Genomic DNA, 14,523 nt, shown 5'->3' on the forward strand with positions numbered 1-14,523 from the left:
ACTGCTTGTTTTCTGTGGCTAAGGGCGCCCTTGACTCGGGCCCTGGGTGACTTCTGCGTGTTTGAAGGCGCTGTGCGGGTCCTGATTCTCCAGGAATTCTGTGCTGGCTCTGCTTCCCCGCTGGCTGACATTCAGCCACTCCTTCCCTGGTGTTTGGCCTCTGTTTCCCCACCTGGGATGTTTCCGTGTTAGGAGAATACATAATGCATTATGTTCCATGGCAGCTCAAGTGCTCTGAGATTTAAGGAGGGAGAGACTTTTATACAAAGGGAAATACTTCATGAATAGTTGTTGCTGTTATTTATTATTTACACTTTAATGAACAAGTGGCTGCAGAATGTGTTTGATTGAGTTATACCGTGCTCCCTGGAGTTCAATGAGTGCCTCTCATGTGCTTCTAAAGGCAGAGTTTGTCCTTTAGAGAGATGAAACTTTAATGAGGCCGCAGGAGCGCAGCTGTCTCTCGACAGGGCTGATCCCCGTAATGAAAATGCCATCAGCCCCAAGCGCTTACAGATCTCCCTGGAGGCTTTTTTCCAGGTAGGTATTTCCTTTCGGTGTCTGCCTTTCATTTCAGCATCGGGGGACTTTGGTGCAATATTCATGTTGCAGGCAGGTTAACGAGAGCAGCAGCCCCGGGGACACGAGACTCGCGCCTTGCTGACTGGTTGCCCTGCAGAATGAGTTTACGGGCCAGTATATTTAGGGAGCAGCTTGGCGTTCTGCTCCACAGACCTTTACTGCCGTTGTTAAAAGGGGTGACTCTCATCTTAGTTTAAGATTTAACCGTAGTTTAGCCATAGTTTTTTTAGTTTAACCGTAAAGCACACGGATGTAAATTAGAAAGCACCCTGCTAATGTAGTGTGCAGAGTTATTGTGTGTTCATTAAGGGTCGTTAATGAAACGAACCCCACTGAAGCTGAACCAGACCCTGCTGTAGGTTATGTATAAGAATATTATGCAACTTCCCAACTCTTACTGGGCAAGCACAACTAATTTGGAACTTATGATTTTGATAAGTACCTAATTGTATTAGATTACTTTCAAGAACATTTCTTTAGGAAACACTTTGCCATAGTATCATTAACATGGATTCTGCCCATGATTTTCCTTCGTTATTTTTGCAAGGAAGTTAGACTTAAAACCCAGTTTAAATAATGACAGTTTTCTTCAAGCATATTCATGTGGAATCTGGAAACAACCCCTGGCCATGGTGCTCAGAGATGTTTAGGTGCCTGTACCTCACTTAGCTCAGAGAGCTTCAATAACTAGGTATTAGGGACTCTAAAGATTTCTATACCTTTCTTAGTTTCGTTGTAGACTTGTTATAAACTCGTGTTCTGATATTATGTTTAATCATAGTTAAAGCTTTTGGATGTGTCTGAGGATACTCTTTCTGCGTAAATCAGGAAGAAGGTGAAGAAGCAGAAGCTGCTAACACTTAGCCCAGGAAAACGCGCGCATTTTCACTCGGTTGTGGGTGTCAGTAAAGCGGCTCAGCCGGTGCCCGTTGCCGCGTCGTGTGCGCCTCCTGCGTGCAGGGCCCCGGCAGTGGTGTGAAGCGGCTACAGAAGCGCGGCAGCCCCAGGACGGCGTTCGGCGTCCGTCCCGGCGGCTCGCGGGGGCTGGGCAGAGCTCCCGGGGCGGCCGCGGGGCCTCAGCTTCCCCTGCTCTGCCGTTTCTGCTCCTTTTGGAGATCAACACCCGACAGCAATCTGATTGGCACAAACACCCAACTTTTAAGCGGGCAAGGTGTGCACCGAATGGTTTTACTCATCGCTGTGTCATAAAGATTGATATTTGAATCACGTTTCTGGGAGGATGTTTTCTCAGAAATGTTTTTGCTCTTGGGAAAGAAATAGTGCAGAAGATGGCAGTTTCTTGTGTGACATAGGATGGAGGAGGACAAATCAAAGCACTGCTTTGCTCTCTGTTCCACAGGGAAAAGATGATTATCAAACAGCCAAGCAGACGAAGCTGTACTGTGTAATTGCTGAAAGTTCCCTTCCAGACACCACCCTTCTTGTTTCTTTTATTGGTGGAAGGTTGTGAGCTGGATGAAGTGTTCAACCGGGACGTTTCAGCTGAACTCCTGCGGGCTCTCTGGCCATATTTGTGTCTTGTCTCGTGACCTGGCTCTCCGAGAGTTCTTGGTGTCCTTTCCTGGCGCGGGGCGCCCTGCGGCAGGCGGTGTGCGCGGGGCTCCGCAGCAGCCCTGGCGCCGCTCCGGCTGCAGCGCCGCTCTGCCCTGCTGTGCCTCTCGACGTGAGAGCCATGGTCCCCCTTCCTGGTGCAGCTGTCTGAGGACTCTCTAATACATGTTCACCTGTACTTTGGTTATGATAGTTGCTCTGCATTACTTCTGCTATTTTTTGTTTAAAAGCCTCTTCCCTGCTGGTGTTTTGTATAATGTAACACCTGTGAGAGCCTGTGGCAAAAGCGTTTAAGAGAAGCAGTCAAATCATACTAAACCCGAGCTGGCAGAGGCTGCAGAAAACAGCGATGTGTGAGCGTTTGACCCTCACAACGAATGGCATGCCACCCGTCACCGTGGCGTTATTGATCTTGGCTGTGCTGACAGGAGGGTTTGGGAGCAGCGGGGATGGAGCGGCGCTGGGGCCGTCTGCAGCGCTGTGCCTGCTACGGTCACACTTGACAACTTTCTCCTCTGTGGTTTTTATTCTACATTAGAGTTCAGCTTGATTCAGTTACGGTGTTTTTCGTACAAATGGCATCCTCAGTCCCTTAGGAGAGTTGATTGATGGTGTCAGCTGGGTGATAACAGCACAGGAGCAGAGCAGTTTTAAGTCAGAAATGAGATCTTTTCAAGAGATTTCTGAAGAAACCCAGCAGTGCATTTAGCTGTTTGCTTTGTTTGAAGCATTGCAGAATAAGGTTTGGGTTTCCACCCTTAACTGGTGGTATATACATAGTTGGGATGCTCAGAGTTGGCTCCTACAGGGAAGTGACCCGAGTAACTGACTAACGCTCCACGCGTCTGCTGTTCTTAGTGACTGCACCGCAACTCGGGAGCGCTCAGCACCACCAGAACCGCAGCTGCCTCGTCCCGTTGCTGGAAATCCGCTCCTAATCTGCCTGAATTTGAGACACCAGGGATGAAAAACCAGTTCCAGACCTGCCAACTGAGTGCTGAGAGGCGGATGTTGTGTTGTGCTCCAAATGAGTAGACTTAACCGCTTTAGTCACCGACGTATGCACAAAGGTGCACGTGTGTGTGTAACTGTGCATGTTCAGACACTCTTATCTCCCAGCTGGCTTGCTTGTGCAATTGCTGGAGCTTTTCTTTCTTTGTTTCTTTAACTTTTGTTTTACTTCTCGCCTCTGCTCTGTCCCCTGCTGCCCGCCTGCCGGCCCGTGAAGCGCGCAGCCCGCTGGAGAGCTCGGTGCCCTGCCTCGCCACGCGCTCGCCGCGCCACGACGCCCCGGTGCCGCGCAGCCCCAGCCTGGGCTGGATCAGTAAGTGCGGGCGGGACGGGGCGGCGGGAGCCCGGCGGACACCAAGGGTAACGCGCGCCGGTCCGGCTCGTTAGCTCACACCCGTCTGTCTCGTTACCGCTTGCTGCCGCGTTAGCGGGGGAGGAGGGCACGCGCGTTCTGGGTGGAGCGGCCGCTGCTCTGGCTGCCCCGGTACCCCTGTGCTCCTTTTCACTCTTTTGCTTTTTTCTTCTCATGTCTGTCCCTTCAGGCAGCAGTCTCCTGAGCCGTCAAGGGACATTTCATGTGTTGAAATACCCTTTGGCTTTATGAATTTTGCCACCAATGCAGTATTATAAATGCCACGAGCTTAAATATGTTAATTTCCATAGAAACAAAATGCGAAAATCGGCTCCCTTTGTCTCGCAGCCAGCAGGCCCCACCAGCTTTATCTCTCAGTGAGGGGCTGGACGTGTCTCAGACTCCGCTTCTCTCTCACGGTCCTTCGTGACATGTTCCTGGTTGGGAGCGGTGCTGACCAGAGCGGCTGTTCCCAGGGCGTGCAGCTTACTGCACCGGTGGCACAGCGGTGCTCTTCGCAGGCCACAGCAGTGCACGGGAATCTGAATTTCAGGTATTCACTGTGAAGGATGGTTATTGAACCTTTTAGTAGAAAAAGATAATAACGTGGAGAGGTTTGGACTGACTGCCTGGCTTCGTGCACCAGTACTTGTGTGAGCACAGCCAAGGAGACACTGTTGGCCAGAGAGACTGTAATTTAAATTAGGCCTGAATTGAGAAATTACCATTAGTTAGCAGACTGTGTAAGGGTGAACATCATGTGCTGAAGTCTCTGGCTGAGGTCTCAGCAGCAGAAACTTTTTACTCCCCTGGTGTATTGAAGGCATAGAGCACTTATAGACTAGGTGTCTTGTGTCCTCCTGCTCCCGTGTTCCCCCGTAGTCAGAGAAGCCACTCATCTGAGGATTCCCCAGCTCTTCAGGGCTTTTTTCCCCTCTTTGAGGTCTTTCTCAGGAGGGGTATTGCTAGGCCTACCGCGGAGACCCACATTACCTTGTGTCACTGTGGTCTCCAAATCGTTCTGTCTGCTGCAGTCCCTCTTACAAGCTGGCCTGTCGTACAAGCATTAACAGCTGACTGTTGGAGCTGACTGTTCCTGGCTCTGGATCTCCGCAGAGCGCAACCATTAGAAACCTGAGTTAGAAGGCTGAACTGACTTGGGCCACTGTGACCACGGAGCCAAATGGCTTTTGAACCAATGCTGGACAAGTTGCATCTTGCATTTCTAGCAGCATCTCTCTGTTACTGCCTTGGCTTGGCAGCCAAGGTGCACACAGGGATTTGGGAAGATGCTAAATGCAAGCCGAGACACTGCAAGTTCCTTAGGTCAGCAGAGCTGGTGAGAAGACAATGCTTGTGGTTTCCAGCCGGTGTTCGAGCATTATCAGAGTCCGTACTGAGCGGGACTAGTCTGAACCTGAAGGCTTTGTAAAGTGTCTCCAGAAGATGAGCTGCACAGACACCGAACTTCAGGGGAAAATAATCACATTGTGTGCTCTAGAGGTTTGGGCTGTCAGCATTAAGTGTAAAAGTTGTTGCAAGGAAATGGAGATACGAATCATCTTAGCCTGAGAGCTCTGTTTAGGTTGGGATTATGAGGCGCTTTCTACCTCCAAAGAACAAAGATTCCTTTTAACTTTCTGGTGCTCGTTTCTCTTAATTCAAGGCCAGTCTGGTGACGGAAAAGCGGGGTGGACAGGGTCTGTGTGCCGTGCCAGGAGGCTGGGGCTGCGGCCGAGCTGCTCGCAGCTCTTGCAGGGGTGGTGTGGGGCAGCCGTGCAGGGCGGGCTGGCCCTGTGCTCCTGCTCAGGTCCTGCTGGGAGCTTCGTCGCTGGCCAAAATGAGCCTGTTATATTGTTCCTGTTAAATGTGACTGTCGTACAGGCAGCTTCTGTAGAGAAAACACCCGAGCAGCGCTGACTTGCCAGTTAGGGATTTCTGGGCAGGAGGGGAACGTTCCTCATCCAAAGGGCCTTACCTGTGACACGAGGAGCTTCCTGAGAGCCCTTTGCCCAGAGAAGCCCTTTGCTTCTTGCCGTACAGAGTTTTGTCTGAGATTTCTCCCCCGTAGGCTCCATACACGCGTCTTTGCTCACTCCGGGAGTGCTGCTGCAGCCGTGGTGGGTCAGTACAGTCAAGTGCTGTCTGTAGGGCAGCGTGGTACCTTGAGTAAAGCAGCGGGTACCACTGGAAAAGGCAAACAAGCTTTTTGGCACGTTGGTCTGTCCGAATGTGCAATAAAAATGGGAAACCTCAAGCCAAGGATGCCTGGAGAAGAACTGCCGTGGGTTTGATGTGGTTACGTTGATCGGGTTGGGAGAAAGAGGCTGCTAGCGAGTTGTGATAAAGTCATTAGCGGCTTTCTATTGAAAGAAGGGCACTTAGCTCCTAAGGGTCATTCGGAAGCCTTTGACTTCTAATAAACAAAGCAAACAAATGTCATAATCTGGAACAATCCTGTGTATGGAAGACCCCCGGTATTCCCATCTCTGCAGGTCTTACCATTTCTCCAGGTCCATTTAACTCTGCCTAAGACTTGTTTAATTCCTCTTGGTTGCGCTCAGGTGAACCCACAGCAACTTGAGTCACCCAGCTGTGTGACACCAATTATCAGCGTGAACCAGCTTTGGTTTTGAAGAAACTGCTTCCCTCCGGCTGTATTTGATTTTATTGGCTCAGGTTTGCAAAGCAGCCCTGTGTATCTCTGCATCGAGCTTTGTCATTTTAATCTACGGGTACATTATATGCTTGTCCAAGATTTCCCAGAATTGGCAGTCTTTGCAACCTCTAAAAGATAATTAATTGCACCGTACAAGAAAAAGGAGCCCTAGATTTCAATAATTTGCTTCAGGTTTACAGTAACTCGGGTTTATTTTGGGGTTCTTCTGTCCAGCTTTGCTTTTACCGAGTACAAATATCATCACAGAAGGTTTTCCCAACGAAGTGATGTGTGTGCCGTGTAACAGGCACAGCGTACGTGAGCGAGCCTCATCGCTTCTTCCTTTGTACTGATGTGTTTATCTGCTATCTACAGAGCCACATCAAACATTCCATCGAATTTGTAGGCATTTCTAAGTCTGGCTTCCTAGTAATTGATTAGGAGAATGGTTACTAAAACACGCAGCTGAAACCAGTCTGCCAAGAGGCGTTTCTCACTCTGTGGGTAACTCTGTTGGTAAAAACTTGGTACAGACAGGTGAGGTCTTAAATCTGCCTCGTGGTAACAGCCGGAGAGGAAAAGCTGGAGATCCCCCGTTTATAACATCTAACTGTCTTCTGATGTAGCGGTGACACGCAGCAGTTACAGTGTGATTCCAGGACGTTCCGGTGTGGCAGTGACACACAGCAGTTACAGTGTGATTGCAGGACGTTCCGGTGTAGCGGTGACACACAGCAGTTACAGTGTGATTGCAGGATGTTCCGGTGTAGCGGTGACACACAACAGTTACGGTGTGATTCCAGGACGTTCCGGTGTGGCAGTGACACACAGCAGTTACAGTGTGATTGCAGGACGTTCCGGTGTAGCGGTGACACACAGCAGTTACGGTGTGATTGCAGGACGTTCCGGTGTAGCGGTGACACACAGCAGTTTCGGTGTGATTGCAGGACGTTCCGGTGTAGCGGTGACACACAGCAGTTACGGTGTGATTGCAGGACGTTCCGGTGTAGCGGTGACACACAGCAGTTACGGTGTGATTGCAGGACGTTCGGTGTAGCGGTGACACACAGCAGTTACGGTGTGATTGCAGGACGTTCCGGTGTGGCAGTGACACACAGCAGTTACAGTGTGATTGCAGGACGTTCCGGTGTAGCGGTGACACACAGCAGTTACGGTGTGATTCCAGGATCTTGGGGTGTAGCGGTGACACACAGCAGTTACAGAGTGATTCCAGGACGTTCTGGTGTAGCGGTGACACGCAGCAGTTACAGTGTGATTCCAGGACGTTCCGGTGTAGCGGTGACACGCAGCAGTTACAGAGTGATTCCAGGACGTTCTGGTGTAGCGGTGACACGCAGCAGTTACAGTGTGATTCCAGGACGTTCCGGTGTAGCGGTGACACGCAGCAGTTACAGTGTGATTCCAGGACGTTCCGGTGTAGCGGTGACACACAGCAGTTACAGTGTGATTCCAGGACGTTCCGGTGTAGCGGTGACACGCAGCAGTTACAGTGTGATTCCAGGATGTTCCGGTGTAGCGGTGACACGCAGCAGTTACAGTGTGATTCCAGGACGTTCCGGTGTAGCGGTGACACGCAGCAGTTACAGTGTGATTCCAGGACGTTCCGGTGTAGCGGTGACACGCAGCAGTTACAGTGTGATTCCAGGACGTTCCGGTGTAGCGGTGACACGCAGCAGTTACAGTGTGATTCCAGGACGTTCTGGTGTAGCGGTGACACGCAGCAGTTACAGTGTGATTCCAGGACGTTCCGGTGTAGCGGTGACACGCAGCAGTTACAGTGTGATTCCAGGACGTTCCGGTGTAGCGGTGACACACAGCAGTTACAGTGTGATTCCAGGACGTTCTGGTGTAGCGGTGACACACAGCAGTTACAGTGTGATTCCAGCGGCTCAGGAGGGAAAATGCTCTGAGTCTGTTTGCACAGACATTGAATGTGTTGTAGAGGAAACCCAGCTCTGAGAGTCCAGATCTTTCTCTTGCTATTCCCATCCTTATGCGGATCTGTTGTAGAGCTTGTTCGCACTGGGAGCTGATGAACACTGGAAACTTGGACTTGAATTTCAGCGTGAATAGCAGCGCATAAGTCGTCTCTAAACACAGCCTACATTGGGAAAGGCCTCAGTGCCATTACTTTTGGAGCGTTTTCTGTCTTTGCAGTTACACTCATGGTCAGAAGCGGTGCTCACGGCTCCTGTTGCTCTCTGCTGGTTCCTGCGGGAGTGGATTTCGGAACGGTTTAGAACCGCGTGCTGGCTGCTGTGGTTTTCAGTGCCGCTTCCGTCCCACAACTCTCCTTTCAAAAACTGAAATCTGTTCTTCTGTGATCATGGCTGTTTCTGGTTTCTCCAGTTCAAAGGCTTGTGGTGGCATTGTAAAACTGATTTCTGGAATCATGGGGCTTTTCCCCCAAGCTGTTAAGAACCATTTTCCTAAGTTCTGTCTGTGAACATACAAATAAGTAGGGAGAGCAGTGAATAAGAGAGCGAGCAGCTGCTTGGTGGCCGGTTTGCGGTGCTTGAACGCCAGTGTCAGGTGTGCAGACGAGCAGTGGGTGTTGGAAAGGGGACGGAGCTGCTGCAGCTCTTTGGTTTTCTTCATCCCTAGAGTATTCAGGGTCAGGAATCGGTGACTTTTGGCCAATCAAGTTGGTGCACACATTGGTTTAATCGGTGAAATCAGTAAGGTTCGTAGGTTTAGTTAAGGAGATTACTTGAAGAAAGAAGCGTTTGATGTTCGTTGGCTGTTTAGAAGGACCCGGAGCTGCGTGAGCTGCGCAGCCGCTCCGGGACGCTGAGCCGTGTGGCTGGGAACGTGCGCGCAGGAGCCACCGCCGGGGCCCCGCGGCCCTGTACCCAGGCCCTGGCTGGCCCAGCAGCATCAGCCCCGCTGACAGGAGCTACAGAGGCCCTTAGTCAGGAGGAGGCGTTAGCGTCTCCATCCCACGTGCCACGGGAAGCCAGGGAAGCAGCCTGTCAGGGCCTCGGGTTCCCCCGTCAGCCTCCCTTGTGCACGGAAGGGTGTCGCTGTAGCCTGAGCCTCTGTGTTCTGACTGGGCCTGGACAGGTGCTTTAACTGGTGTTGGCATTGTTCTTACAGGCAGCCCAGCCATGGCTCACAGAAACCTGACTTCCACCAGCCTGAATGACATCTCTGACAAGCCTGAGAAGGACCAGGTAAGCTGCAGGTCCAGGCCTCGCTTGGTCCTGTGTGTGGTTAGGAGCTGGATGTTGGGGAAAGAGACTTTACACCATAAAACTGCAGCAGCAGAAGAGGTCGAACAAGGTGAGTAGAGTATTTCCGAGTCTCATGACTGAATTTTCTGTGTTTTAAGCACCATCCCTTGGAAGGAGCAGGTTAAACTCTGGCTAGTCCTGAAGCAAGAAACATCATCTGTGTGGGAACGGGAACACATCTCCATTCTCCATGAGAACGGGGTGGGGAATTTCCAGATACTGAGAGGATTCCCATGTTCCTCCTGCTGACAAGAGGGCTTTCAGGGGTTCCAGCAAGGGCCCCCTGCGCAGGGCGCGTGTTCGGGGCACGAGCATTTAAGGGAATGTGTCCCTGCTGCAGCAGGTGGTGTAAGAGAAGGTGTTCTTGGGTCACATCCCTGGAGGGGTTGAACCGGCGCGGAGATGAGGTGCTCTTAGGGACATGGGTTAGTGACAGGGTTGGGTTAACAATTGATCTCGGTGATCTTGAGGGTCTCTTCCAACCAAAGTGATTCTGTGATTCTGTGTTACCTCACCCTGTGCAACTGTGCTGAAAGGGAACCGTGGCGGAACAGCTTCAGGGTGAAGATGAGTGATGAAGTTAAAATTGGCCTGTAGTGCCCACAGAACCGAGCTCTTTCTTACAAGTGTCCCTGAATTTGACTGGTTTCTTAGGCTAGGGTGGTGTTTCTGGAGTATGTCATATGGCTTGCTCTGTGTTCTCATCCTTCCCCAGAGTTTCGGAGTCTGAGGGGTAGAGTGAGTGTTCTTGAACTCTCAGGAAACTGTTGGCTGAATAAGGTCTCTGTGCAAATTCAAAAAACCTTTGTCTTGTTTCAAAACGTGGGTTATTCTCAAAGCATGACTGTTTCTTTTGGAGGATTTGTTTTTAACATCTTCCAGCGTTCCGTAGTGCCATGGTTATTCTGAATGCAAATCAGAGTCCCTTTAGAAAGCGTTGTGGGTAGCTCAGTAACGCTGAGAATGACTCTCGTCCCTGGAGCAATGGCTGGTTACAACCTTCTGTAGGTGCAGCTCTGCCGTAAAGGGGCACAGCAACGTAATCCGTGTAGAAAAGGGAGGTCAGAGTGATTAAATATTTTAAATATGTATTTAGACAAATAAAAGTAGTTCTTTGGAAAGGGACGGGAGGGAATGTGGTTTGCGTTGACCTCGGCGTCATTCGGAGTTGCAGCATACTTCTGTCTTGGCTGGCTGGCTGGGCGAAATACCCATGTCTTTTAATACGTGCAGCCACACCTGAGGTGCGAGTAGGACTGTAAAATAGCTTATATTGTTGGGCAGGCTGCTATGTTTTACATTTTTAATCACATTGTAATTGGGGTCTTAGGGACAGGCTGGCAGAAAACCAGGTCTGAATGTTGCAGCAGGCCTCAGCGGTACAAACAGCCCCAGTCACCCCTCCTGCTGTCTCTGGACATGTAAAATTGGGTATAAAAATAGGTGTTCTGGCAGTGCCAATAGTGAGTTCTGTTAGTAAATCCAGTTTGGAAGGGCACTCCAAAGTCTCTAGCTTTCAATGTAAATAATGCCTGACTGTTTATAGCGAAAACCGTTACTTGAAAACTACAGAGCTTCAAAAAGCTGCTTAATTAATTAGCCCGTGTCCTGCCGATGAACTTTGCACAATGGAACCCTTGTACTGCACGCATTGCAAAGCCAGCCTGAGAAAACCACCTTGGATCTCAGTTCTTGTTACTGATTGACTGAAGCTGGTGTCTCGGTAAAGTTTGTGAAATTGTGATGATGCCGGGCAAGTTTGCTGAGCGGAGCTCAGCATTGTGTACGGGAGACGAGGCAGTAACGCACGGTGGGATGACAACAGAAGCTGGGAAGAGAGCAGGTTTTCGTGCCTGGGCAGCAGAGTGACTGGCTGTCGTTGTTTGGGTATCCCATCTGGAAGCTTGGCGATTAACGAGGCCATATAGTGAAATACGGATTTGCTGCAGAAAGAAGCTGTTCCGTGTTTTATTTCTTTGTGAGAGAGGCCAGCCTGGCTCTGACCTGCGGCAGGCGGCACTCAGCTTAGACCCCTTGCTTGGAGCGGGGCTGGACCCGAGCTCTATTATCAGTCGCTGGTTTTGCAAAGGTGAAGGAGACAGGCTTTGTACAGACTTCTACATACCTTCAGTGGCTTTTCTGCCCACCTAGATCTTTATTTTCTGTTCTGCAACCTTCAATACTGACTGGAATGATGCGGTCAACAATGTAATGACATTATAAGCAGAATACTCATTTAATCTGTATTTCAGTAGGTTCTTATTGAGCGGAATTGGTAAAATTCAAGTAGTAGAGCTTCTGGATGATCTCTCTTCAAAACGTGAAACGTGCTCCTCAGGAAACATTTTGCGTTTTATTTCTGTCTCTCCCTTTGCCAGAGCAGTGCTGGTGGCCAGCGCCTTGTAGGTGCAGCATGACCTCAGGCCCTCCCTTTATTTAGCCTGGCAGAGTGGGGTTTGTGATCGTCACCTGCGTGATGAGGAGGGGGACGCGGGACCGTGCCCTGGAGCAGCTCTTGCCCTGTGCAGCCCTGCCAGCGGGAGCGGGACGCTCACCCCGCCGCAGCAGCTGCAGGGTTTGCAGGCTGCCATCCTTTCCAGCGTTTGTAGCGTACCTGCGGATCTTACCCAGCTGCCAGCCTCCACCCGCCGTGATCTTTGACTTCCTCCTTCCCGAGACACTGTCTGCTTGGCAGCAGTTCCCTTGCATACTTGTGGAACAGCCAGCTGGTCCTGAGCATCACCCTCTGGCTTCCCTGCTCCTTTCCCCTGTGTGTTGTAAGGTCTAGGCTGAAAACCACTGTCTCTTGTCGTAGGACCCCGATGTGTCTTTGCCGGGTTGGTTTGGGGTCATTCTCCGTTGGAGCTGAAGCAGGAGCAGACCTCGGCACGCTGCGGTTGCCTCACCGCTCGTGGGTCGTTTGCCTGGCGTGTGGATCCGCCGGGGTTGGGTCCTGTGCAGGTTCTGTGCGGGTCCTGTGCAGGTGCAGGGCAGCACTAAGACGAGCATTACCGCAGCCACTCAGGTTCACTGAGTGGGGACTGTGACTCTCAAAAGTGCTGAATTGTTCCATTTATTTCCATGTTCCTGACAACTGGGGATTTCCAAGGATGGACTTGGGGTAGAGGGAACAAAACCAGGCCGGAAAGGGCCAGGGGACGCTCAGGACGGGGGAAGCTCTCTGCAGGAGAGTGGAATGTGTTGGCGTGTTATCTAATACACTTGCCCGCTTCTGTCTCCTCTTGGAGTGGCAGTGCTTGGGCTGGTCACCCCGGCAAGGCTGCTTTCAGCTGGCTTGGGTTTGGGTTCATTTTCTAGATAATCCATGAACGGGGCAGTAAGCGGCTGGGATGTCAGCTACAAAGGCAGAAGCCCATATGGATTCCTCCACATACAGGCACTTCTCTGTGTCCAGCCTGTTCTGAGCTGATTTTTCGGTCCCTGCAGAGAGCTGGAGTTGCAGAGTTGGTTGAGGTTGCAGGTGGGCCACTTGCCTTTTGGCCAGTTGCCTGGCTGTCTGCAGCAGCCCTCCTAACACAGACGCTTCTGTTAAGAGGTTTAAGCTCGGACAGGTACACTCATGCCTTCACAGGTCCGTGCCATGGCAGCACCGGGGTGAGGTGGGTGCTTCTGGCGCAGCGGGACGGAGAGGTGTTGAACCTGCTCGGGACCAGCTGAGGGCACAGCACTGCGGGGTCCCGGAGAGCACTGGACATGCTTTGGTGCTCCCCGAGATCTGCGAGAGGCTCCTCGCTGGGGGCGCCCTCCGTGGGGTCTGCGAGGACCGGTTCCGTCCTGTCCCGCAGAACGCTTGCGGGGGTCGCGGGTAAGCTGCCGGGTTCCCAGGGCAGACGCGTGCCGGAGGTGGTGGCAGCTGGACCGGCCTCCTCCAGGGACAGGGAACAGTGAGCGGCCGGGGAGGCGAGCAGCGCCAGCAGCCCCCAGCACGCCCGGGACTGAGGCACCGATGCTGAGCGGCTGGTCTCCGCTTCAGTACGCGGATGCAGGACCTGGTGAGATGGCCCCGTCAGCTCAGTGGCTTTCTTGCTGAGGGCAGAGATGAGCTGGAAGACAGAACGGAGGAGACCCACGCAGAAAGAAGATATTTACAGTGGTCTCAGACACAGCGACAGCAGGTGGTAATAACGAGATGTGGTTTTATGAAAGTCATAGACAGCACTCAGATTTACCCATGTTAAGCTTTGTGAGGTTGGTTCCTCTACCCTTAGGGAAGGGCTGGGTTTTATGCTTTCTTTGGATTTACTTTGATCTTGCATTTGTTTTGTTTTTCTCATACCCTTTGCCTTCTTAATACACTTTTCAGATTTAATCTTCTTACAGGGTAACCATTAAGCTCTTTTCACAAAGAAAATGAACTTAGGATCCCTCTTGGGAAAGGGCAGAGAACCCTGAGCTCTTTCCAAAGGACCAGCCGTGAAAGTGCTGCCTGTTCCGTAAATGCCGGAGCTAAGAGGGTCCAAGCTCGGGGCTCTGCAGCCGACCCCGCTGTCCTGCGGCAGGAGTTCAGACGTGTGTGCTTGGCTTGTTCTTCGATGACTTTAGGACCATTGTACCATTTCTTAATGTCATTTTGTCCTCTAAAACCAGTTCACTTCTTTATTCCGTCTTTCCCCATTGATATGAAGTCTTTATGAGCATGTGATAAGCAGTTGTATTAGTGGCTTTAGTGGAGGAGAGATTGCTTCATGGAAAATTGTGAGGTTAGAGCATGTCCTTTGGCTTTGTGTGATTCTCTTCCTTGTGTTTGAGACTGGATGAAAAAGAGTTTGCTGGCAGAATAAGACTGCATCACATCATGAAATGATGCGGAATTCTGAAAGTCATGAAGTCCTGGGTTGCTTGTAAGGCTGGGCTGTCTGCTAAATGTAAAATGTCATGTTACTCTTCTTCACCTTTAACTTAGGGAAAGCAAATGATTGTAAAGCCAAACCAAAAGGGCCAATTTCCAGAATGCGGAGTTTGCAGAAAATCTTCAGCTGCGGATTACTATCACGAAAGTTGCATCAGTAATATTGATTCTCGTGTGCCTGGGACAGGAAACACGGTGACCCCGCGCAGCCCGCGGCTGCTCT

General features: G+C 51.1%; 1 protein-coding gene across 10 annotated transcripts in view; it reads left to right on the forward strand.

Annotated features, from left to right (window-relative positions):
- SLC4A4 (solute carrier family 4 member 4) overlaps positions 1-14,523 on the forward strand; it is a 204,010-nt gene that overhangs the window by 129,895 nt on the left and 59,592 nt on the right. For 6 of the 10 annotated variants that reach the window (XM_071808335.1, XM_071808329.1, XM_071808327.1 and 3 more), the window contains exons 7-8: positions 3,383-3,478; positions 9,294-9,370. In XM_071808335.1, coding sequence (XP_071664436.1) covers positions 3,383-3,478; positions 9,294-9,370 — 173 coding nt within the window. The remainder of the gene's footprint in view (positions 1-3,382; positions 3,479-9,293; positions 9,371-14,523) is intronic. The other 4 variants (XM_071808333.1, XM_071808330.1, XM_071808332.1 and 1 more) reach the window with 1 other exon arrangement.

The sequence above is a fragment of the Patagioenas fasciata genome, chromosome 4, assembly GCF_037038585.1.
Source record: "Patagioenas fasciata isolate bPatFas1 chromosome 4, bPatFas1.hap1, whole genome shotgun sequence".
Lineage (NCBI taxonomy): Eukaryota > Metazoa > Chordata > Aves > Columbiformes > Columbidae > Patagioenas > Patagioenas fasciata.